The 27,577-nt window shown below is 37.2% G+C and overlaps 1 protein-coding gene across 2 annotated transcripts; it reads right to left on the reverse strand.

Annotated features, from left to right (window-relative positions):
• Window positions 1-27,016, reverse strand: LOC135197827 (uncharacterized). Of its 2 annotated transcripts, none has more exons than XM_064224972.1 (8): window positions 26,722-27,016; window positions 15,112-15,341; window positions 14,892-14,966; window positions 8,848-8,930; window positions 5,828-5,986; window positions 3,007-3,125; window positions 2,079-2,257; window positions 1-400 (listed from the first exon to the last, which is right to left on the reverse strand). In XM_064224972.1, the coding sequence occupies exons 2-8, from the start codon at window positions 15,246-15,248 to the stop codon at window positions 277-279; spliced, it is 876 nt and encodes a 291-aa protein (XP_064081042.1). In that variant the 5' UTR covers window positions 15,249-15,341; window positions 26,722-27,016; the 3' UTR covers window positions 1-276. The 2 variants fall into 2 exon arrangements, with proteins under 2 accessions (XP_064081042.1, XP_064081043.1); XM_064224973.1 differs by lacking the exon at window positions 26,722-27,016 and adding an exon at window positions 22,815-22,880.
• Between the last annotated feature and the right edge of the window lie 561 nt (window positions 27,017-27,577).

Consider the following 27,577-nt stretch of genomic DNA (forward strand, 5'->3'; position numbering starts at 1 on the left):
TTTTGTGCATTGAATAGGTTTATTAACGCAAGTTATCTAGAGACAACAATGTCGAAAAATGATCGCTCATTAGATTTCCGATCAAAATTCTATATCTTTTTATATTTCCTATGAACCATCATTTGAAATCCACCGTTAACCCCAAAAACAAAAATCAAGGCGCATATCATTTTCATTTCCTGTAACTCACGCACGGTACAATTTCCTTATCACAGCCGATAACACGTGACCTCATGTTTTGGCTCCTACAGATCTAAAGCAAAAGTGCCAGAGCAATCAGGCTTTATTGAGCGACCAGTCATAGACATACTGAACGCTCTCTGTGTCGTCTCCCTTATTAGTGTCCAAAAGGAATTTGATAGCTTCGCGCTCTGATGGTCCCACGTAGGATTCAATCCACCTGGAAGGGACAAAAGGTCTTTTAATAGACTCAAACTGATTTGAATTCATGGATTTTTTTTACATAACCTACTTATTTCTCCTTCAGTGTGTAAATAAATCGTACATATAATGAGGCTATTCACGTTTGTCTCGCATACACTCCCTCAATGACTGATTATTATCAGCGCCTTCTACTATCCCAACACTCCGTTCAGTTCTTAATTTAACTGTCTTCATCCTTCTTTTATTTGATTTTGATTTTATTTATATAGATTTTTGGCATTATGCCAAGCACTGGGGCAACTAAGACCATTCAGCGCTGAAACGGAAATTGACAGTAAAAGGTTTGAAAGGTGTTACAGGAGGAAAACCTCAAAGCAGTTGCACTATGAAACAATTGTTAGGAGAGGGTGGACAGTAAGATGGAAGAAAGAGAATGTGAACGGAGGTACAGTGAAAGGAATGAATGTAGTTGCAGCTAGGGGCCCACATTGCACCGAATGAGGTGCACTGACGGCACTACCCCCCTACGGAATCCTCCTCCTTTCAGAGTGGCTCAAATTTCTCCCTACTTTTTTCTAACTTTGCCTCACTCTTCTCGATATGACCAGACCAGGCGTCATCAATGTGCCTGGTCGATTTTTTTTTTTTTCTAGCGTTTTAACAACCTCTTACCTTTGCTTTCAGTTTTCTGCGCCATTTTTTTTCTTTCAGAAATTCAGAGGCCTACATCCTTTCTCCTGCTTCCATCAATATTTTTCTTCTGTCGAAACGCCTCCACAGCTCGCTGCATTAACATTTATTTCCAAAGTCCTCCCAATATCTATTTGAAATTATAGGTTATCGTTGCTCCCTCTAGGCTTCCATTTACTTGTCTACTCTTAACATTGCTTCTACCACTTTTAAATTGCCTCTTTTTGTAAATTTTATGCTTTGCAGATTTTCACTTATGTAAAATTATTTCACCAAGTATAATATAGTTATTCCTAAAATTTTTATAAGTTTCGCAGCCCTGATGATGAAGCACAATGTCTCGAAAATTTGACCAATAAAAACACCATGCTATGCTTTCTGTTCTGCGATATTGACATATATTTATGCATGCATGTACGTATATATGTATTGTGTATGTGTGTGTGTATGCATATGTAACTAAAAGATTTGTCTCTTAAAACGGTGACTCTGGAAATTGTTACTCTTAATATTCTAAGTAAACAATTCATAAGGAATAGGGTTGGCACCGCCCTACTAATGTAAGACAATGTATCTTGCATGTTAACCGTCTCAGTTGCACAGTGACAGTACTCAAATTCAAACTGATCCAACTAAACGTTGCAGAACTTTGTTATTTCTTAGACTCGGAAAAAACAAAATGTGCAAATACTATAGTAGATTCACATCACCCGTGCATATGATGTTAAGGCCAGTCCCTTACGACGCTCCTGATCGCCTGTTGATAAGCCAATCACAAGTCTGGAAACCCTGTCTCTCTCGAGACATACATCCTACCTATGTGAACTCTCGAGAGAGACTGAGAGTTTCCAGCCCTGTGACTGGCCTATCAACAGCCAATCAGGAGCGTCGTAAGGGACTGGCCTAGACATCATATGCACGGGTGATGTGAATCTACTATAGCTGCTGTGATTATATACATATGCGTGAATACATGGATGTATGAATACGTTTCACGTACTTACTTCAGCATTCCTGTTTGGGTCCTGGCGAAGTCGCTCATGTACCACAACATGATCTTGGGTATCTTCAGCGGTCTGTTGCTGTCGTCAGCAACGACCCCTTGACTGAGGTATGACTCAGTGGCAGCTTCAAGAGCAGCATCCAAGTTGCTGCAGTTGTACACGCGAACAACGGGGCAAGACTGAAACATCCATAGAAAAGATACGCTCAGCACTTGAAGATAACAAAAATAAACTGAAAATTCGAAGGAAAATAAACAAAACTGCAAAGATAAAGAGAGAAGATCAATTTATTGAACATGTCTCGGGCTCAGTGATAACTGTTTATTATATAAAACTGAATAAGGATACACACATTATTCTTATAAAATCGAAACCTATATTAGATTAATAATATAATACATACATATGTATGTGCTATAATCTATATATATATATATATGTGTGTGTGTGTGTGTGTGTGTGTGTGTGTACTAGATATATACTATATATATATATATATATATATAATATATATATATATATAATATATATATATATATATATATATATATATCAATTGAAACAGCAACCCATAAGGGACGTCTTACATAATATTCCAGAAAAACACAGATCTCTCTCTCTCTCTCTCCCTCTCTCTCTCTCTCTCTCTCTCTCTGCATACGGACACACATTGGGTGGAATTAGAAGGGCAACAGCAAACAACTTCCGTAATTAATTTCATTTGGGGAAACACATGAAAGCTTTTGTGGTCTGCGTAAACGTTTGAGAGTAGCTAGCACTGCACTGAGAGGCCACAAAAAATACATTTAGCTTTCTTCTCAGCTGACCTCACGTTGATGGAAATGTTTATATCCAGCTTACAGTCATAAATAGTTATACAGATTTCATTCATAATAGGAGAAGAAGAAAAAAATGGGACAAAACTCACTTTGGCGCCGCAGTTGAGGGCGAAATGTATCCTGGGATCGACTTGTTTGATGGAAAAACTAACACGCGTGTCCGTCAGCCCCAAGACTGGTTTCCCCGTACTTGGATGTGGCCTGTTACCTGAAGAAATATATATATATATATATATATATATATATATATATATATATATATATATATATATATATATGTATATATATATATATATAGATATATACAGAGTATACATATATATATATATATATATATAGATATATATATATATATATATATATATATATTATATATATATATATATATATAGTATATATATTATATATATATCAATGAAACAGCTATAATAGATTATATATATATATATATATATATATATATATGTATATATGTGTGTGTGTATATAGTCTGTCTTTTTTGTCATTCTCTCAGACGGTAAAGCATTCAAATGCACGTTGCTTCCATCGGAATCCACTAAAGGAAAAAAAGAAAAACTAAAAGACTTTGGTGAATCGTGGCGTTGATCGCCTAGTGTGACCATCAACTCAGCAACGCCCACTTGGAATCGCGGCGACTGAAACAGATATAATCATGACAACAGTCGTTGCAGCTTGGGTGCACTAATGCCAGACGTTCAAGGCAAACACAGTGAGTCATCGGGAGTCAGAAGAGATAACTGTTAACTGTAATTATATATATATATATATATATATATATATATATATATATATATATATATATAAGTATATATGACTGGTAAAAATGTTCTATTACAACAGATTTCCATCTAATAAAAGGAGCCCATAAAAACACCAAAATATAGAGAGAAAAGTACTATATTTTAGGTATATGAATGAGAAAAGTTTACAGAAAAGGTGGTATTTATACCAAGAGATCCATCCACAGGTAAGCCAATTTAGGTCACCCCCCCTCATAATCTTCCTTTAATCTTCTTAAGCGTTGGTTGAATGAAAACCTTGTCGATCACATCTGAATCCCATGCTCCTTTTGAGATGTTCATTACTTGCCTCTCTTTTATTAAGGCCGATTCCATCATTTGACTCTTGTACCGGCAGTTGCTGCTATAAATTATATGTGACAAATTCCAGTTTATTCTATGGTTATGTTCATTTATATGGTTGAAAATAGCTGAGTTCTGTTGTCCATACCTAACTGACCGTTTGTGTTGTATTAATCTCTAGGGAAGTGATTTTCCTGTAAATCCGATGTAAGATTGGTCACAGTCCTGGCATGAGATTTCATAAACCCCTGTTTCCTTGGGGAATGTCTTTTGTTGGACGTTAATCAGGGATTTGGCTAAGGTGTTTGGGTAAGTAAATGCAAAAGGGTTAGATTTTCCAAGGGTCTGAGTCACTGTCTTAATCCTGTCCAGGTGAGTAATTTTTATTTTATTGTTAGGTGTCTCTTTGGTCTTGTTTTGAGGGGGTCGGTAGAAAATTATGTTTGCTTTGTGAATTGCTTTCTCAATTATATGCTCAGGATACTTTAAAGACGAAAGTTGCTTAAGAATTAGTTCAAATTCTTTTTCCAGGAAATCTGGGGAACAAATTTGTAGGGCTAATAAAACCCAAAAACATGCTGTTGGTGAGATAAGTAGATGATATTCTAACATTTTGGGATAATAGGTGGTTCAATTTTAATGAATTCCTTTCAGAATTAAATGCATTAGTGCCCAGCATCAAATTTAAAGTTGAATGGGAAACAGACAACAAAATTCCTTTTCTTGATGTTTTAATAATCAGAGACACGACAGAATACAAATTTACCATATACAGAAAACCAACGTTCTCACTTTCATACATTCACTACTTTAGTTATCACGACATTGCCATCAAGATAGGTGTAGCCAGCAACCTGTTCTTAAGAGCCTTACGAATTTGTTCCCCAGATTTCCTGGAAAAAGAATTTGAACTAATTCGTAAGCAATTTTCGTCTTTAAAGTATCCTGACCATATAATTGAGAAAGCTATTCACAAAGCACACATAATTTTCTACCCTCCCCCTCAAAACAAGACCAAAGAGACACCCAACAATAAAATAAAAATTCCTCACCTGGACAGGATTAAGACAGTGACTCAGACCCTTGGAAAATCTAACCCTTTTGCATTTACTTACCCAAACACCTTAGCCAAATCCCTGATTAACGTCCAACAAAAGACATTCCCCAAGGAAACAGGGGTTTATGAAATCTCATGCCAGGACTGTGACCAATCTTACATCGGATTTACAGGAAAATCACTTCCCTAGAGATTAATACAACACAAACGGTCAGTTAGGTATGGACAACAGAACTCAGCTATTTTCAACCATATAAATGAACATAACCATAGAATAAACTGGAATTTGTCACATATAATTTATAGCAGCAACTGCCGGTACAAGAGTCAAATGATGGAATCGGCCTTAATAAAAGAGAGGCAGGTAATGAACATCTCAAAAGGAGCATGGGATTCAGATGTGATCGACAAGGTTTTCATTCAACCAACGCTTAAGAAGATTAAAGGAAGATTATCCGCAGGGGTGACCTAAATTGGCTTACCTTTGGATGGACCTCTTGGTATAAATACCACCTTTTCTGTAAACTTTTCTCATTCATATACCTGAAGAGAGAGACAACAGTCTCTGAAATATAGTACTTTTCTCTCTATACTTTGGTGTTTTTATGGGCTCCTTTTATTAGATAAGTATACATGTGTGGGAGAATTTGTACAATGATCAAGACGTCTATACAAGCTATTCTTGTTATCTATACAAAGAAAAAACAAACAAAAAACTATGAATTAAACAAAAGCAAAAGAGTAACTCACCCCTTAAAATTCCATGTTCGATATCATCTAACGTAAAGATAAATCCGCCAATGATGTATCCGTGAGTTGCCCAGAAGTTTGGCACGTCGAGGGCTGATCCAATATCAGATGTCTTTTGGGTTTCACAGATGCTGTGCACCGTCAGGGCATTGTATATATCTTGTCACTCTTAAGGAAATTTACACCGAAATTTTAATTGAAATAAAAAAGGTCATGAAATCTCTGAAGAACAAGCTACTACAGAAATGACTAAAATTTATTGCTTTGAAATGTTAATGTGATAGTTACAGGTCAAGAGAACATTTATTATAGCTAATATCACTAAACAAATTTCATCACAAGCGATAAGGACAAACTAATACATTTAGCTTGCGGGTAACTAAAATTCTGATTACAAAAAAAAAAAAAAAAAAAAAAAAAAAAAAAAAAAAAAAAAACAGAAATATGTTGCCCTACAATGAAATTTTTTTTCCACTGGTTTGTATACCAAATTTCACTTATTATTCAAACGCTTCTTTAACTCTCTGTTTCTGTTTTAGTCTTCTGTCCCCTCTTTCCTTTCTTTATAATGGGATGTCAAGTAGCTGACATTACATTTTGTGCAATGTATCTATCCTAGGAATAAAGGGGAAAATTAACCCCGTCTGAACCTTTGCGTTACAGTAGTGTAGCAAGTTCTATGTAAAATCAGGCAATTCCAGGGTCTCGATTTTGTATAGAAGACTGCCACTGACGACTTCGTTTGTCGTTGATATTACAAAGTGCCAGAATCTTCCTCTTGAGTTTTGTCCATGAAATGTTGACAACTGCTATAGACAGTCTTGCCCTACAGGGTACATAACTAATAAAATTTTTTAGTATTCTAATCAAAAATATCAGGATGCGTGTAAGAAGGGTTGAGCGAAGCCAGTGAGAGAGAGAGAGAGAGAGAGAGGAGAGAGAGAGAGAGAGAGAGAGAGAGAGAGAGGAATACTTTTTTGAGGAAATAATCAGTCTTAGATTTAATTCATTATTCAACATAAGTTTCCGTTTTTTGGTTAATTTTGGATAAATCGTTTAAAAAACTTAAGATTTTCATCACTGTTTCCAAGTAAATACACAAATACATTCCCTACTATATATACATGCCCTCAAAGCCACAGCTTCTAGAGAAAAATAAGCTTTCAGTGTGAGAACCAGATGTAGTAGTTTGAGGAAATCTACAACAGCACATTTTACACTATATACAAAAATATTATGAAAGACCGTCCGTAAGGAACAGTTTAGGGAACAGGAGCCTCTGAAAAAAAAAAGTTTTGAAACACTGCAATTAATGTTTGTACTGTACAATGAATAATATTTTTAAATGCTCAAAGAAAACCTCGTATCTATAATCATAATACTAATGTTCAAGAGTACGTAGATACAAACTTTTGACAATCGTACTATCACTCCAAATCCACTGAATGAACATTTCTGATGTACACAGACAGGCAACTATCTTTTTCAAAATGATAGTATAACTACGGTAAAAACATGCTCCAATACCACACCATCACTATATAAATTGTACCACTTCCAGTACTTTAATTTACAGTTGCACCAACCCCCCTCCCAGCAGAACAGAGAAAAACTAAACACTGCACAAGTCTAAAAACATCCAGAAGAAAAAACCTCCCCTAACATCAGTTTCACTACTCTCTCCATTTACAGGTAGAAAACACTGAGAGAGATCTGAATGGAATGAATTTATAAAGCTCAGCATCTGGAGAGGCTACATAAGAAAATAGTCAGGGAATAATTACAACCATACTGGCCTCGAGCTTGGAGGATGAGTTGGCTCAGAGCAGAAGACATGTCTAGAACATAAATAAGCTTTTATTTTTTCCTCTCCCCAGTACCTCCGCTCTCTCTCTCTCTCTCTCTCTCTTTCTCTCTCTCTCTCCTGGCAATTTGGTCTAGAAAATAAGTGAATATCTTTACAGAGGGGAAAAAATCAAATTTGACGCTAAAGAGCATTGCAAACAAAAGAACCATATGATGCGCGTTAAAAATACCCGTCACCTGTCATAACGATCTCGTAAAAGACAGTACATACAATATACTAACAAAACCTTTCCCATGCACGCATAAATTGACGTAATATTTAACCAATAATTAAATTTCCATAAAAATTGCAAACTGTTGCTCGTCCCGTGAATTTGGTAATGAAATCGGCCATTCAAAGTTCCATTTTTTCCCTTTGAGCCCGACACTACTTAAAAATGTGGAAATGAGCTCACAGTTTGTCATCTTCGGCTCGAAGCTTTTCAGGGCAAAAAGATCAAACGGAGGCCGAAAAGAAATGGCAACTCCCGAAAGTTAAATTCCCTAACAAAGGGAAACTGAATCTTCAAAGATGTTTGGTCCCTGATTTCACCTACGTTCATTCCTTTCATAATTATCTATATTTCTGAAGTTGAGCCAGTGGGTACTTAATTCAGTCCCTCTGCAAAATTCGTCCTAAATTTGTAATACATAAAATTTTAACTATTTCAGGACTACTAGTGTACTTCATTACTGACTAATTATTATCTTTCCAAGGTCGTTATTTCACCACAGTTTTTTCCCGTCTGTTTCTTTTTTTTTTTTATTCTAATTATAAAAAAGTACAAACTCATTTCCAAACACTTCCCAGGAACGTTCAAAATATGCTCGGTATATATGAGGAGACATCAAGCATACATTTCTCCACCTAGTCAACAACTTACCTTTAGAAAACACATTTATTAAAACCTAAAATGAGCAAAATGTTTCCCTAGAATCACAGCTAATCTAACAGTACAAAAAAGGTTCTGAGAAAAATATATGAACGGGAAAAATGTAAGTGTAAAGAGTAAACAAACAAACAAAAAAAAGAAAGAGAGAGAGAGAATGACATCCAAGCTATTGCTCTTCTTCAAATACTCGCAGGTTTATTCCGAAAATAACGATTTCACATAAGGCAAAATTATGACGTAGTCTCATGCCAGATTCGTGTAGGTTTTGCAAACAAAGGATACTGATGAAAAAGGCGAATAACTGTTGTTCGCTGAACGAAGCAAGGTCCACCTTCTCAAGGCTGCTGGCAAAAGTGCAATAGTCCCTGGAAAAATAAAAAACAATGAAAATCCACAGTTCCACTTGCACATTATACAAAACCTACTCGGTATCTGTATTTATCAAGGACATTTCATTCATGTCCAAACTCATTCACCAAATATTTAAGAAACAAGAATTTAAAAGTTTTATTGATAAAATTCTATTATCATTCAGTGCACGCACTGATGTGACGTGAATAACTCTTCCTCCTGTGTACTAAGAAACTAGTAACTATGTGACTGTCAAACTGCAAGTTGAGGAAATTGTCATTTATTTCTAATATATATAATATATATATATATATATATATATATATATATAATATATATATATAATTAGATGACGAGTCATACACAACAGGGGGGGGGGCGGGGGGGGGGGGTTGGTCTGTGTATAAGAAGATAGGGCCAGGGAATGGAAATGATATAAATGCACGAGGTTTATTCGTTTCGCTTATGGTAAATATCTGTCTAAAAAATTAGCTTATAATTACTTCTGCTTTTACCCTAAATCGGTTTCATTTCTTTTGGCTGCAAACTTGATCATAAACGTAGAGGCTAGTCTAGTCACAAAGTCAAACGACGAGAGTATCACCTTCTACAAAATAAACAGAAATAATATATATGTATCATTAAAATGAACGTTAATCAATCTTCACTTTAGTATACAATATAATGTTAGAAAAAGAATATCAGAATTTATACAATTTACTTTCTAACATTTCCTTTGCAATACAATAAATGATAGGATATAGCTGGAATTAATTACCTGTATTATAATACTCAACTAAACTGTATTATATTGCTGAACAGGACCAAATATTTTACCTATATTAATTTTTGATCAGCAAGGAGAGCTATACGAGTACAGTATTTAAAAATGGCTGTATAGTATTTGGCTGACACATTCAACTGCACTGCATAGTGCATTTGGTATTTATACTTTGCCTGCATGCGTCCATTTCAATTAAGCACTGACTGGGTGATTTAAGGTTTTCTGACACTAGTTTCAAATGAGAAGCACTGGACAACACGATCGTATTTAATCATCTAAATATTAAATTGCATTCAAGAAATCATACAATTTCGTAGTACTACAGGCTTATCTCGGTTACCGGAATAGAACCGGTAACCGAGATACGGCCTAGTCCTACGAAATTGTATGATTTCGTAGTACTACATCCATACTACGAGATCATACAATTTCGTAGTACTACAGCCGTACCTCGGTTACCGGATCAATTCGGTAAACAAGATACAGTTGTGGTACTACGAAATTGTATGATTTCGTAGTATGGCTGTAGTACTACGAAATTGTAGTACTACAGTTTCGTAGTACTATAGCAGTATCTCGGTTACCGGACTTGATCCGTTCCAGAAGACTGTCTTTTTAGCCAATCTGTCCTAAACCCGAGACAGTTTTTCATATCAGAACTAATGATAATTGGATTCACCTGCTCCAGAACTACATAAATACAACCGGAAAAAAAAGAAGGAAAAAAGGGGATTTAAACTCGAATTGAACAGACCTATCATACAGAGCATTTTCAAAGCAATATACGAATTGTAATTTATTAGTTAAGTCGAACTGTATCACAACTCATCTAATATACATTTTAATGGCTAACATGCTTCTCCCTTTGCATCAGGTATGTATGAATGAATATATATATAATATATATATATATATATATATATATATATATACATATATATATATAGATGTATACATATAATATATGTGTGTGTTTGTAGTATATATGCATATATAAAATTGTTCAGTGATCAGAAGTCACTGTATATCTTTTTAAACCAGGCAGTGGTTCGAATCCCACTGGTAACGAAGCACTTGTCAATTATAATATAATTCCCCTGTGTGTAAATTTATTCCCGAGGTGTGTATATATTATATATATATATATATATATATATATATATATATATATGTATATATAGTATATATATATATATATATATATATATATATATGTGTGTGTATATACATATATACTGTGTGCGTAGACTCATTTGCATATCTTCAACGTTTTAAGCAAACATTTCCCTTGTTGTAGTCTGACTATTACAAAGTCCTGAAGTCATGAAAGTTTACGAAATTACCTTGGGGATAAAATCTGAGTAATGGTCATTCTAACACCTGCGAACTATGGCAACAGCTAGGGAGCTCTCATTCTGTTTAAACAGGCTTAATTAATTCATTACTGTATATACATATCAAAATACGAAACGCGAGTGAACTGGTAGGTGACTCGGTTAAGATAACTGAACTGTAGCTGACAGGACGAGCCGCCAAAGAATCCGCTCTCATCAATTTCTTTTGTGACCTTTTGACTCGGCTATGCATCTCTCTCTCTCTCACTCTCTCTCTCAGACAATGGCATAATTCGACACTTTAAATCATGACAATAATGTTGATGCTACTTAAAAAAGTATGACAATAATAATAATACTACAATAATTTAAATGTCAATCTGACAGTTTCAGTCTAAAAATGCACTCAAAGTAGATGTCTAAAATTATCCTGCGCCGGTCAAGGTTGATGATGTTACACGTGTTCATTGAGATGCTTATGAATTTTACATCTCCGTCCGCAGTTAAATAATGCGCAGTTTATTATCCAGTCAAATCTACCTTATCTACTTCAAGAATGTAAGGAATCTGTTCCATATATCACTCTTACTTAACTGCATTCTCTCACTGTCTTGTACGCTAGACCACTTGATAAAAGGAGAATTTGCAATTTCCTATTCTCAACCTACTGACTTCTTAGACGAACTTTTTCTGACGTAAAAACTGGTTCTTCTTTCTTTGCTTCTACCGTACTTTCTAGTAGTGTGTCATTCAATACGGTCGACCACCTACTTCAAAACACTTCCGGGATAAACACTTCCACTCCTTCATTGCTCACGCGAATACCATTCTCTGTTGAAATGCTTCCTTCTCAGCTCCCTGTTAAAATGCGACCTTCACTTGCTCCATGAATGAAACTAGAGTCGATACCGCTTCTAAGCCGTAGTTATTCTGCCGCCCGCAGCTTTTCATTCGTACACCCTAGTCCGGCGCATTTTTTCTCTATTCATCACTTTATATCGAAGGAAAATTCTCTCTGACGTCTCAAAAGACATCTCAAAACAACACATATATATACCACAACAACCTCCTTTGCAGTCTTACTAATAAAAGGGAATATGAGACCTTTCTTTTGCCCTCTGAGTCACTGTGGATAAAGGAAAATTCCATCTTTACGTAAAAGTGATAAGATTAGCTGCATTTACTAGCAAAGTAAAACGAGCATTATACAGTTCTGCGGAGGGGGAGGGGGGTGGGGGAAGAGTTAATTCATTAGCCTCTCTGCAAGTACGTGTAACAGCATTAATGCGGCAGTTACCGGACAAATTTGGATGTGACCTATTTTGTCTGCTATCATCATTACCGACTGTAATTTTCCAATACAACGTGCGAGCGTCTGTCGACCTTTAACACAGCTGGGGGTAATTCAGGACGCGTTTTTAAGTACAATGCACTTAAACGATAACGTTATTATCAACCCTATGCACCACTTACATATTTCGAAGTCCAACGTTGCCGAAATTATCAGATCGAAAGACTAGCGGTGTACTAAACACATAAAAAAATGTATAACGTCACTGGCAATTACCAATTAAAGATCAATTACATCTCGAACGCCTTCATAGGCTCTGTTCTCATTCTTACTTAAGAAGTTTTCTTCCTTTTTCTTCGTCCTCAATTCATTCTAACTTCATACTACTGACTGAGAACGTAGAAACCCTCATGAAATCAACATTTTGTGCTTAGAAATAATTCGTAGCATCGCTAGAAATAGTTGACATTACGGGTTTGGGTATGTCTACTTCTAGGAACCTGGCAGTGATCTTCATAAGCTTTAGGCACTTCTGCTCTAGGGAGTTACTTCAGATTTATGTAACAATTTCCTCTCGTTGTATAGAAAACTTCCCTATAATATCTTGATAGGCTATTCAAGCTATTTCGAAACAGCAGAATCAAAGAACACCTCTCTCAACCTGGATTTAGTTAGGATCAGTTGAAAGGTAGCATTCTACTGACCACGAATTTCCAAACGTATTCATTATTTCCAAAATCGTTGCATCATAAAGCTGGTCTGATGAGAGCTATCAAAACTGTTGAACCATGGAGATATGTTGTAACTTTGGGACTACAATTAATGTTAGAAAAGAATGTCGCACTTGCATGCTTAAGCAGCATAATTCCTTCAATTTAGCGCCACGATCTGATTCTACGTTACAAAGTTGGACTCTCTCTCTCTCTCTCTCTCTCTCTCTCTCTCTCTCTCTCTCTCTCTCTCTCTCTCTCTCTCTCTCTCTCTCTCTCTCTCTCTCTCTCTCTGCATGTTTGCATGTTTATAAAATTTTTATCGCGCTACCTAAACAGAACCAATTTTTTTATGAATAAGATAATACTAGTTACGAATGAAAACCGATGAAACATAAGGAGTTAACGAGATATGTGACGAACGAACACCACAATAATAGTGTTATAAGTGTCTACATGTCGCAATGGAAAGTCAACCTCTCTCTCATATATATCGGAATTATTACTTAATTCACTACAGCCCAAAGGAAATTATTACTGAAGTAATGTATAACAACACCTTAGAATATAGAATTACCAGTGACTATACAATGAACATTTCCGTTCACAGTGTTTACACAACTTCCCTAGAAAGAGAGAAAAAAATTATATGCATCTGTACATACGTGATACATATTTACAAAAACTCTAATTACGCCACAAGGCCTGTAAAGCCACTGACGATCCAATATTGAATTAAACTGAATATAGAATTTAGGCCAAATGCCAAGCACTGGGACCTATGATGTCATTCAGTGCTGAAACGGATATTGACAGTAAAAGGTTTGAAAGGTATAACAGGAAGAAAACCTCGCAGTTGCACTATGTATCAATTGTCTGAAGAGTGTGGAAAGTAAGATGGAAAAAAGGAAATACAAAAGGAGGTACAGTAAAAGGAACTAAAGGGGTTGCAACTAGGGGCGGAAGGCACGCTGCAACGAAACCTTTAGTAATGCCTGCTGTGCACTGCATGAGGTGCACTGGCGACATTAACCCCCTACGGAAGACAATCTAATATGCACAGCCAAAACCGTCAGTGTCTCAAAAAATATTGAGCGACGAGCTTGTTGGCGCTGCTGTCTCCCCTACACTACCGATCCCTTACCTACCCTGACCCCCAGCCAGGGCGGGCAAACAGGTTTGCAGGAGGGGGGTGGATGGCTCCCCTACCCTCCCGTTCCCCTACCTACCCCGCCTTAAGCCTTAACCCAGGGCGGACAAACTGGCTTGCAGGGGGTGGGTGGCTGTATTATGTCTCCCCCACTGTTCCCCGGGAAGGACAAACAAGATCCACTCAAATATTATTATTTTATTATATTATTATTATTATTATTATTATTATTATTATTATTATTATTATATAGATAGATAGATATCGACAATTAAGCATCATGTCTATAGCTTACAGTCGGGGAAAAAAGGTATATCACTGAGGTAATTACTGGGGGAGAGAGAGTGGTGAGGGGAGGAGGGCTAACTCCTTTAGAGTGGAATTGAATTTAGGCCAAAGGCCAAGCACTGGGACCTATGGGGTCATTCAGTGCTGAAACGTAAATTGACAGTAAAAGCTTTGAAATGTGTAACAGGTGGAAAACCTCAAAGCAGTTGCACCATGAATCAATTGTTAGGAGAGGGTGGAAAGTCATTAAGTTTGAGAGATACAGAGAAAGGAATGAAAGCTGTTGCAGTTAGAAGCCGAAAGGATGCTGCGGAATAAGGCCTACAGTGCACTGCAAGAGGTGCACTGACGGCACTAACCCCTTAAGCAAGGCTCCTTTAAACACATCTGCTGAAGAGGGGAAGTTCAACAAACTGACCTGAACTCCTCCGAGTTTCCCAGAGCCTTGTAGTCCACGGTACCTGTCGATTCGTTCAGGAACTTCCCTGTCATTCTGAAACACGAATAATATCAATGAATGGCAACTTCTCAGTAACGCTAGTTAAGAATATGTCTGCAAAATTCTCAATTTACATGTTTTTCCTTCAAGGTTTTCATTAAATATATCAAATGACATAGCAAAATTGTATGACATTAACCTCAGCATAGATTTCTGAAGTTGTCCGGAAATTTCTATCGCCTCAGTGATACCGGGTGATCTTGGACTTCGTAAGTCCTCTCTCTTGTTTCTGTTGTGATTGACATTCAAAACCAATATCTGTGGCGAGTCCCCCATCGTTTGTGCTGGGCAATTTTCTCAGTCTCTGGTCACACTACGGTGGAGTCTGAACGACTACACTTTCTCTGTTGGATAAATAATGCCCAGTGCCTGTACAGAATAAAATAAAAAAAAATCTCTTCATTAAAACCATTATAAAAAAAAACTTACATATTACATGTCCGAAAACAGGATTAAAGTACTGACAGCAATACAAAATTGTTTTACTCTCTGCCATAAAGTTCCATCCAATGTATTTCCTTCAACACAGAAAATGGGTAATTTCGGTTATCAAGTGTTCGTGGGATTTCTAAAAAAATTTACAACTAAAAACAGTTGTATAGAATCGTATAGTTATAGTTTAATATATATATATATATATATATATATATATATTATATATATATATATATATATATGTGTGTGTGTGTGTGTGTGTGTGTGTGTGTGTGTGTGTAGTGTGTGTGTGCGTGTGTGTGTGTATGTGTATATATATGTATATAAATGGAAGTATATATGTATGTATGTAGGTGTGTGTGTTTGTGTTCATGCACTTTGACAATTATTGAACAATTTCAACCAAACTTGGTATATATATAATTTAGTATCTGGGAAAGAATATTGTCGGGGTAAGACATCACTGGCACCAAAGAGGGGGATTGTGGGGAGGGGATGGGAAAGGGGTGAAACTAAAAATTATTGAAAATGACAGATATTAGTATCTATTCCATAGTTTTTGAGGTCATTGAGAATAATAATGACACTCCCCATGCCCTTCAAGCCCAAGTTCAGCCCCAACAGGGAGGGGGTATTGAAAAGGGGTGGGAAGGGGGTGACTTAAAAATAACAGACAATGACAGATATTATTGTCTAACCCATGGCTCTTGAGGTTGCTTAGATGAATAGTGACACTTCCGATACCCTTCGAGTCAGAGTTCAGCCCCAATAGGAAGGGAGGGGGTGAAAAGGGGTGGGATGGGGGTGATGTTAAGATAATAGAACCCAACAGATATTAATGTCCAATCCATAGTTTCTCAGGTTGCTGAGATGAACAGTGACACTTCCTTTGCCATTCAAGTTTAGCTCCAATAAGAAGGGGTTGAGAAAGGAGTGACATTTAAAAACAATCGAAAATAAATAATATTTGTGTCTAATCCATAGTCTTTGAGGTGGCGAGATGAAATGACACTCCCAGTGGCCTTCAAGGTCCAAGTTCAGCCCCAATAGGAAGGGGAGTGAGAAGAGAAGGGGTGGGAAGTGGATGACATGTAAAAATGACCGAAAATGACAGATACTATACTCTGTTTTTTTCAATCTGTCCACCAGCCTGTGGTGTTTGCATATGATAACACTGCGTCCAGGGCTTTAGATAGTTACACAATGTGTAAGTTTTAGGTAAACAAAAGGATATCTGGGTGTACATTTGCAACTGAAAAGTGTTTTAATTATTTACTGTATGTGAATTACACCGTTAATATTCGAAATAGGATACTATTATTGTTGAATGTAAGCTGAATGTAACAATCTAAAGCCCGAGACGCAGTGTTACCATACGCAAACACCACAGGCGGGTGGACAGATGGAAAAAAACCGAGTACAGTGTCTAATTTTGAGTTTTCAGAGTAGCTAGGATTAATACTGACACTCCCAATGTCTTTAAAGTCTAATCAGCCGTGATAGGAATAGGGATGAAAAGGGGCAAAAAATAAAAATATAAAAAATGATGGATATTAGTATATAATCCATAGTTTTTGAGGTATCTGGGATGAACAAAGACACTTCCGATGTCCTTCAAGTCCCGGTTCAGCTCCAATAGGAATGGGGGAGGAGAGGTGGTAAAATATAAAATGTCAAAAATGCTGGGCAATGTAACTGAAGCAGTTATCTTAACAGGAGAGAGAGAGAGAGAGAGAGAGAGAGAGAGAGAGAGAGAGAGATTTATCCATTGTTCGAGTCTTACCAGTCAGCGTCAGGTTGGTCAGCTAGTGTATGTATGTGTACATATATATATGTGTGTGTGTGTGTAATGTATATCCAAATACACTACAGAAAACTTAACACGTTTTTCTTGATGCTGTTAAGTAGGAAAAATGAAGGGAGATAGTGAAACTGAAATGAATGGAAAACTTTGTAAGCATTTGCAAGTGGATGTTACACACAATAAGGATATGAAGGTAAATAACATACAGAAAAATGAAGAAATAAACATTAACATGGATGGTGGAAGAATTGAAGTTTGTAAAAGTACCCGTTACACGTAACCACAGGATGAGTTACGGAGGAAGTCACGGAACAGGTGAAGCAAGGAAAACGTGAGAGGCAGCAGGGAAAAGATCTAGAAGAATTGCACACTGTCTATGGAAATCCAAGTCGGAAAAGTATGGAGACTGAAGAGCTCACTCTCGCTCTTGGAAATGAAGTGTGGAGGTTGGGTGCGAATTAAAAAAAAATAATAATTAAATTGATGAGATGATTTCTGAAGCAGATACAGCATAAGAAAAACTGAAAATGTGAGAAAGGCGACAAAAAAGTTGGTGCATGTGAATGGACGGATCAGGGTGTGTAGAAGGAGTCTGGGTGGATTAAAAAAAAATTTCTAATTAATAAAAAAAATGTTAATACTTTGTTTATAATTTAAAAACTCTTTACAAAGCTTTCGAACCCTTCCCTGCATGTAAATTTACGAGGTTAAATAATTCGATATCACTCGCCAATCACGATGCTCTATTATCGTGGTTAACTGTATTATTTTTGCCAGCGGAAAATTTTGGTTTATAATTGCGAACAGCTTTGCAATTTAAGTAAGTTCCCTGTATGTATTGAGAACAAGAACGTCGACCTCTATCCGAATGATGTTTGGGTAAATTCATGACCCACCTGAGCTGGTCTGGGAATATCACAGAAAACATCTCTTTCGAAGCAGAAGTTTCTCGCTTGTCACCTCTTAAACATGGCAGATTTTGATACTGGTGTACATAGGAGGTGTAAATTTCAATTACTAAAAAATGAACATTTAAATTTACATGTTGGAGTCCTTTTTTTGTACCATCACATGCAAAAGAAGTCAGGTGTTTCCTTTCGATAAGTATATAAACTTAGCCTAGTTGGACAATCAATCATTTACTATCCGTCGGGTGTTGGTTTTTCTACTTATTAACATTAACCCTAACAGATCAAGAGGAGGTGGTTTTATTTTTTGTTAATTCGCTAATTGGCGGGATATAAACAAAGTTAGATTTCCTAAACAGCCTTCAGCAGGCAATCGATAAAGATTCTCAATTCTGCTAAAATAAACACATCTTCCTAACCATCATATAAGGATGGTAATAACCTATGGCAAGATCATTCGGAAAGAACGAATACATAAAGTCGGAACCTATATCCATTATAATAATAACGATTCCTCACATTACAAAATGTAACACAAAACACGATAAGCTCTCACTGTTCTAACCAGTGCAATAACCATGTCCTTCAAAAACATAAGGGACATATCCCATGAGAAAGTGGTTTTTTTTCCCCTGCTTTTATTTTACAAATCAAACTAAATGAAACATGTTCATAGATGTCACTTAAAAAGAAATATCCACGACTTTAAGCCACCCTTTAAGTCCCACACACGCACTGTCTTGCATTAATGTAACGTCTGTCAACTAATCGAAATCAGTGCACACTGAGGGTTTTAACCAAAATGTGCGACTCCTTCAATCAGGCTCAACACCGCCCGCTTTTAACGTCAGACTCAGGCTGACCTCGATAATGACAGCCCGCCATAAACTTGTAACTTTTATTACATTTCACTTCATACCTCAGCATATATTTCTTATGATATTCATAAAATCCAGGTTTGATAAGAACGATATCTCGCATGGTCTCCCGCCAAAAGTTGACAAGCCTAAGGTGAAAGAGGTTGCACTCTCCCAACCCCAGTAGTACTATAGGCCTAACCTACTTTCTTTGCTGCAACAAAATTTTTACTTATACCTACAAGCAATGCAAGGCTGGTTATTACCGAGACTAGTTTGGTGTGATAATTAAGAAAAATCTCTATAATTATGAAAAAAGATATCAACAATATCATAAGGCAAAACTTGGGCATCATATTGCGAAGTTTACCAGGGTTTCCATCTTACGTCTGTGTTAGCCTATTCTGGTATTATCATTCTCCTCCCCCGTAGGAGGAATAGTGCCGTCAGTGCACCTCACGTGATGCACTGTAGGCATTACATAGATTCTGTACAGCGTCCCTGCAGCCCCTTTCCTACCTTTTCCTGTGCCTCCGTTCATAGTGCATTTGCGAGGTTTTCCTCCTGTTACACCTTTATACTATTAAATTCCATTTCCGTGCTGCATAACCCTATGTCCCAGCGCTTCTTTTATAGAGACTGTAAAGGGCAAAATACGTCTCTAAAAAGAATAAAAAATAAACTGCTAGAATATACGAGTAGTACCGTACTTTGTGTCAAAACGTCCTACTGGATAGTAAACACGTGCCCATATCACCATAGCCTCCCATTTCCTTCCTTTTCATGACCACGTCCCTACACCAACATTATATCTCAGCTACCTCAATCCTTTTTTATACTCCAGAATAACATATTCAGTGGGTGTTCGGATGGAGCATAACAGTGCGCCATTCCCCTCACTTATGGGCGGAGTTTCGAGTCGATAGGGGATCTGTTCTACGAAGAGTCTTGACTGGTTCCTTGACAGTCAGCATGGTCTTCTTGTTGCGTGGACGTAACAAAATTCATCACTGATCAGTCACAAAGGAAACTAGTGTGTCAGACATGACATATTGTGAAAAGAGCCCAGTCTCAACGGCATGATTCTCTTTGTCTGATATTGACATTTTGTTGTGAGAGTCAGGTATGACTAATACACTGTCGGTTGTCTGACGCGCACCAGTTTCTTCATACCTAATCCGGATTAACGTTGTCGTGTCTACTCAGTAAGAACAGAACAGAATATAAAAATCATGCCAAAGGCCAAGCGCTAAGACCTGTGAGGTTATTCAGTACTGAAAGGGATACTGACGGTAAAAAGTTTGAAAGGTCTAAAGGAGGAAAACCTCTTCCGCAATTGCACTATGAAACAATTGTTAGGAGAGGGTGGAAAGTCAGATGGAAGAATAGAATATAAACAGACTTACATTAACCCCTACCTGCCTAAATCCTCCAGCTCTGCCTCTCTTTACCTTTCAACACGATTTCAAAATTATTCATTTGACTGTCCAAAGACTGCATTCACTTCAGACAGCATCTTTTCAATTGCATTCCTGCATATGGTCTTCCCTTCTTACACTCTACCTCAAACTCACCAAACTTCGACATTTTCTCTATCCACTACGTTCTTTTGGTTCCCAATACAAAGGCTCCCTGCATACGATTGACCTTGCCTGAAATTCTACTCACAAACTAATCTACTCCTTCCACCTTTGGTTCTTGAACCCTAGCCCACTGTTCCCCCATTTTGTCCTTTTAATGTTTCACTTCTCTCTGTTCAACTCGCTTGTCCTCAACACAACTATAGCAACATCTTCACCTCTTTCTCCCCAAATAGAACTCCCATATATCTCAACTTTTGCATCAGACAAAACTATGATCAATTGTACCTACAGCCACTCCTCACTCCTCCATTACATCTATCAGCTTGCTCCTCCATCTACTCGGCACAAACATCTTATAATCTAAAAACCTCACATCGCAATCTTTTTCCAAAGTATACATATAAATAGCTTTCTTTAAAAACCATGAATTTCCAACAATCAAGCCACTTTCTAAACACATTCCCACAAGACACTCTCCATAGTCATTTATTTCACGGATCTCGCACCTACCACAAATACCTTCTATTCCATAGTCACAAACATTTGCACTTTATTCATCCTGCACAACCATTTCATCACCGTGGACTCCAACGGCGTGAAACTCCACAACTCCTGTCTTTCCAGTGCCTTGCATCTCAACAAATCTCCACTCATTTCCAACTCGTCGCCTCGCAGTTCTCATCCAAGTAGCCTGACTCTTCTAACTCCTTATCTCCATCACTCCGACACTGTTTTTCACATATGTAACGTTTGCAAGTTCCCTTGTGGTGAAATTTCTCTCTGCACTATCGTCCTAACATCCTCATAAAGAAATGGAATGGAATATAGTGTTTAGGCCAAAGGCCAAACACTGGGACCTATGAGGTCATTCACCTAAGAGAGGGTGGCTAACAAGATGGAAGAAAGATAATATGATCCTCATAAAGAGTTATTCGCAAATCGACAATATCTTTAGGAAAGTTTTATCATCATACCATGATTCAAACCAAATAAAATTACAGATCATATCCGACGTGCATAATCTCACGTTCATCAATACTTTTGTCAATTTTTATTTGCCTTTGTTAGTTTATATCCAACTCGAGAACCTGTACTGAATATCATTGTTCTGAAATATATGAGTCTACCTCATTAATCATTTCTCAGAGTAGTGCGATTTCATCACGCCAGTGCATACAGTCTCCTCATTATTTTTTTTAGCTATATTTTAGTCCACCTCTCTAGATAAATATGATGTATTCCATTAAGCAAGCTTAACACAACTTGCTTGGTTCCACCAGTAAATACATCTACATCTACATAATCTAAGCGTCAAGTCGATATATTTTCTCTAATCTAAAACACTTTTATTTCCAGCTGGTATAGTGGTTAGTGTCGTGATATGCCACTCAGATGTCACAGGTTTGCGTCTCCCCAAGGCCGATGCAAAATCAATGGCTCTGTATCATCATCAATCACTACTGCAGTGTCGGGTCTGCAATGGGAGGGTGAAAGCAACATTTTTTGCAAGCTTGAATTTCAAGACACTGGCCCCAGTGTGCTTGTTCCATGTGAATAGGTTCCATCTACCGAAATATTAATAATAATAATAACCAATTTGTGTTCAGTGTAAAACTGAAAGGGTAAGCAACGGCGGTGAAATTATATTCCTTAATATCACCACACGATTCACTCAACTTTAACTTTGTATCTCTGTCGTTCATAGATACTTCCCATCAGCTTTACGTACTTAAAAGGGATACCATAAGTGAACCAGGACCTTTTGTAATATGGGTCTCCGTATGCTACGAAATGTCATTTCGTACTCAACAAAAGCTAGCATAAGGGGATTTTTAATTCAGTTAACTGCTGTGGAAATGCCTATGCCTTTCCTAAATCCAGCTTGTTCACCTCTTAGCATTTAATCTGTTTCTTTCTCCTGTAGTTACTAAATTTAGTCAAGCCCTTTCTTTGGTACCTTTGCCCTAACTTCCAATTTCCGATCTTGAGGCTTTGTTTGCTCGTTCGATATTCTCCAAATCAGTCTGGTTCAGTTTGCACAGTTTCATCTTCAACTAAATTCATCTCTGCACAGATTCCATCATAGTCGGGTGCTTTCCACCTCTGTAGTTTCTAAGCTGCCGATTCCACTTCCAAAACCATGATTTCACTAATTACTACATTCAAAACTTCTACAAGGAGGTAGACTTCCACAGTTTTGCACCCCTTGCAATAATACCACTTCCTGAGCACATGGCTTTATCAGCATCACACACCTGGTTTCCAAGATACTCTCTCTGTTATCATGTTAGAATTCACTTAACTTCACCATCTAAACCTGAGAACTGAGCACGTTCTACATTGTGTGCTTCATCTCATCCCTCAAATTTTACTATCTAATCTCAAGTACTCAATTTTTTATTTATGTTCCTCTTCTCCCTCAAATTATTTACAAGTACCTTTGCGCTATTGTCTAATATTTCGTACATCACAGGACTCATCTGATATCCAAGATCCGTGTCTAGTTACTCCATAACCAAGTCATACTTTTCCAGCAGATGAATATACGTTCCTAACGTTAATGCAGTCTACGCTTTGTCCACATCCCCCCTGAAATGGTCTATTAGACTTGTAAATCGACGTCGACGTTCAGTTGCAAACGCCTCCTGATATTCATCTTCAACATGCATATACGTATTAAATACTCTGTCAACGTTTTTGGGAACTGTAATTTCAGCTTTCATGTGGAAACTACAAGTTGGTGGTCACTGCAGACAGCTGCTCCTCAGTAGCTCCCGATATCCCTCTGCATTTTATTCTTTCTTGAATAATGGTTATTTAGGCTATTTGGTATCTATAACTGCCAGCTTCTTCTTCTTTCCCACCGTTATCCCTATACATTGAGGGGTCGGTTGCCTGATGCGCCTTCTCCGCTGCCTTCTATCAAAGGCATCATCCTCCACCAAACCTCTTCTCTCCATATCTTCCTTCACTTTATCTCGCCATCTAATTCTCTCTGTCTCCCTCTCGATCTTCTTCCTCTAACAGGTTCTTTCCCAGCCCTCTTCACTCCCTCCTCGTCATCCATCCTCAACACTTGCCCATACCATCTCAGTCGTGACTCTCTTATCACCTCTGTAATCTTTATTAAGCTTGCCCTTCTTATTTCATCCTTTCCAGTCTCTCAAGCAGCGATATTCCCATAATCCACCTCAGCATTCTCATCTCTGTTCTCTCAAGCTTTACCTCATTTGCAGCACAAACACTAATAAATTTCGTTGAAATTCTCCCAGGCCTTCCTGTCCCATTACTTCCTCCACGGCTCCTTTGTTCCTACCAATGTTTCCATGTATATGGCAAACAACGATTGTTATATTTCTTTCAGTTTATCTTTAAGATTGTGCACTGCTTATATTTCAATCAGTAAGTCTGTGGCTTTTCTGTAATTGGCGTTAAAATCATGCCAACCCTTTGACAAATTCCACATGCTCTTCCTCTTCCTAAAAAAAAAAAAAAAAAAAAAAAAAAAACTTACAAATTATAATCGTTCACTATCTTTTTCCATTCTTTTGCACTGTGGCCAAAGCCAAGATGTTCAGTTATAACTCAGCCTAACCATCTCTCCAGTCTGATTCAGGGTTTTTACGTTCCAACTTCATATTTTTCTATTTAGATTGGGTGATTGTAAGAAACCTCATGTGCCCCTGTAATATAATATGGATATATAGTTATATAATATATATATATAATATATATAGATATATATATATATATATATAATAATAATATATATATAATATATTATATTTTGAATATATATAGATAAATATATATATATATATATATATATGTATATATATATATATATATATATATATATATATATCTATATAGATATATATATATAGTACATGCAATTAGTGATCTTGTAATGAAATGGTATAAATGAAATCAGAAATCATGAAAAGGTAAGAAATCCCAAGTGGTAGGCAGATAAGCTAAGATATAAAAAGATTAGCACAGATAAAAAAAAGTGAGATTTGTGATCGATTGTCATGACAATGTATGACAAAAGATAGGAGAAACAAGGCGTGATCCGACCTCCAGCTTACTCGGGGCGCGTGCAAGATTTTCCACAGACGCATAAGTTGCAAACAATAAATTCCTAACTTAACGTGAGGTGGTCTTCGTAATTAACACTCATAATTAGTATTACCCATACTAACAACAAGGATCAAATATTCTTAGTTATAAGTGGGAACAAAACAACTGAACAGAAATATAGCCTCTAAATTCAGGACATCAAATAAATTAAAACATGCTAAAACCTATGGTCTGGTAGCCCGTTGCTTTACCAACGAAAATGAAAAAAAAAAGAAAATTATTAGAAATAATTTTTGTGTACTGTTTAATATGCATATTATTTATTTTTTACATTTTCATTCTAATAAATAAATCATAAATAACATATCCTAAAATTACTGTATCTTTAACTCGACGCGAAACACCTTTTTCACACCTTCCTATCACCCCAACAACTAATATAAACAACAACAACAACAACGTAATTTGAAGGCTTACTCCCAGAGTAAGCGAAAAGACAACTACAGTTTGGATGTACTGAGAGGAAGAAAGCGAGCTAATGTTTGAGGAACGAAGGGCAAGTGCTTGAGAGAGAGAGAGAGAGAGAGAGAGAGAGAGAGAGAGAGAGACGAGAGGAATGAGAGAGAGAAGAGAGAGAGAGAGAGAGAAGAGAGAGAGAGAACTGATCGCCGTTGTGACCTTTTAATGCCTTCCTCAGGAGTGGTCGGGAGGAGCTAGGGGACGCGATGGGATGGTGTGCCTTTCCAAATAGCTAAACGAGTTATACACTACATCAATTTTCACTGAATGTAAAAGAAACGCACTGAAATTACCATCACAGTCACCAACATACTGCAAAATCCTTACGTTACGCACGCACAAGAGCGTGCACACAAACGTTCCCGTTAGCGCCAGCTGAAAAGACAGAACATCACCAGACTATGTGGAGTGGCTAACGGCAGATGAGCCACAAAATAAAACTTCTTCGACAACGATACAAAGATGGCGTTCTCTCGTTTAGTACTTGACAATGTGACAGGAAAATTTAGAAGCGAGAGTCATCATCAAGTGTTGCATCAAATGCAGAGTTTTTAGGCTGGATGTCATTCCGCATAAACTCGCGTAAACGGACAGACGACCTCCACTAACCACAACAACCCGCATGCACGACCAGGTCTGATTTCACTGACAACTGTCTAACCACACGCCATAAAATATAGCCATACGTATGTAACACTCATGATATATATATATATATATATATATATATATATATATATATATATATATATAAACTGCATATAATTTTACTCAATCGTTTACTTTACAAGTGTTAACCACTCACTTTTGCATTCTTACAATTTTGTGTAATATGCATCGTGAAATAATGTATGATTGTTATTTCTGCTACATATTTTTTTTACAGACTGCCAAACTGCTGTCAAGATAAATGACCCGTGAACCAATTTTACTTAGGCTACCACTTTTTCTTTCTTAAATGCGAGCTACGTGCATATAAGTATACTTTAATGCATTATGATTGCATTAAACTTAAATGAAGACGTCGTTAGCAATTATAATCTATATCCGGTACGGCAAACGGGATCGGAGCAAATCAACCTCTGAAGGAAAAAACTGGCGTAACTGGATATAACAGGACAGAACATTCAGTGCTGCATTGGATAAGTATAAATTTCATGGTTGTAAGGCGAATGGCGCAGCATTATGTAATATTACAAGATGGGTCAAAACAACTTTACACACATGATAATAAGCAAAGCATTTAATTACATGGCTATAAAAATGCATTGGTTAAATCCTAATTCTATTCTTCATAATTTCTGAAATACAAAATACATAGATTAAATAAATGGGTTGTTCAATGAAACTATAGTTAAAACGCAACAATAACCAGAACAAAAGGTACGATGAAACATCAACACTTGAGAGTGATCATCATTCATCTCACAGTCCAACAAAGTTAAAGACAAGGGTGAAGGGCCTCTAGTCACAGCGGGACAAACACATGTGGAAGGGACAACTCGACTGCTATACAACATGTATCTAAAAGTGCACAGTGAAAACTAGTTGACGACCAACCTTAGGGCACTTCGTAGCAGGCAGAGTATGCACGATGGGTGAAGAAAGGCTAGGCTTGTTTACATCACTTGAACACGGATTAATATCGACTGAAGGCAATAACAGACCGGTTATGCTTACTACCCACCCGCACCCACTACCTGACTGGCAGTGAAGATTCTCGCTCGGCGACCTTGCGTCTCCGAGCTGCTGCTGAGAAAGTACTGGTTGTGTTGGGGCTGAAGGAATGAGAGACGAGACCCAGTATCAGGTGTCATGAGGCACGACATTTGGAACTAGTGCGGGCGATTCTAAAAAAAAAAGAAGAAGAAAACAGAAACCGTGGTTGTCATCTTTAACTGAAATTGTCATAGTAATGTTATCATTATCACTAACGGTAGCAGAACTGTTAGCAGCGACTGCATTTCAGGCGAGAGATGACACGTAAAGCAGAGTTAGAATCGGAAATTGGAAAAAAATAAGTTTGTCATGAACGAGGTAACTGCTCTTCACCCCTTTGGGAGACTGATAATGTGATAAAAGACGATCTTTGGCCCTCGTCGTCCGAGTACAATAGATCTTTGACTGTCTGTGTTAGGGAAGAAAAATATCTTTATCCAGTCGCCTTCAAATCGCTACCATTTTCTTTGACAACTTCCCACAATACGGAAACCTTTTTTCCCGAGCTCACTGACAGTTTTATTCACGTTTCGTACTGGGGTTGTAACGACCCTGGCAAAATCGCTGTCCTGTCAAGATCACATTCTCGATGAAATACCTTTCACCGAGAAATGTACGTTTTCTATCATAGTTTCAAAAAGAAAACGAGATGAAAAATAAGGAGTAAGCAGGGTTCGTGCACCTGTTAAAGTCGCAA

This window comes from Macrobrachium nipponense, chromosome 21 (genome assembly GCF_015104395.2).
Source record: "Macrobrachium nipponense isolate FS-2020 chromosome 21, ASM1510439v2, whole genome shotgun sequence".
NCBI classification, from domain to species: Eukaryota; Metazoa; Arthropoda; class Malacostraca; order Decapoda; family Palaemonidae; genus Macrobrachium; species Macrobrachium nipponense.

What these genes read in the sequence shown, in the direction of transcription:
- LOC135197827 (XM_064224972.1), bottom strand. Translation starts at nt 15,248, where the DNA reads ATGGGGGACTCGCCACAGATATTGGTTTTGAATGTCAATCACAACAGA. An exon ending in GTTATTCGCCTTTTTCATCA is followed by an intron (nt 5,987 to 8,847) that starts GTATCCTTTGTT and finishes AAGAGTGACAAG; the next exon opens with ATATATACAATGCCCTGACG. An exon ending in CGAACATGGAATTTTAAGGG is followed by an intron (nt 3,126 to 5,827) that starts GTGAGTTACTCT and finishes ATATTTCTTCAG; the next exon opens with GTAACAGGCCACATCCAAGT.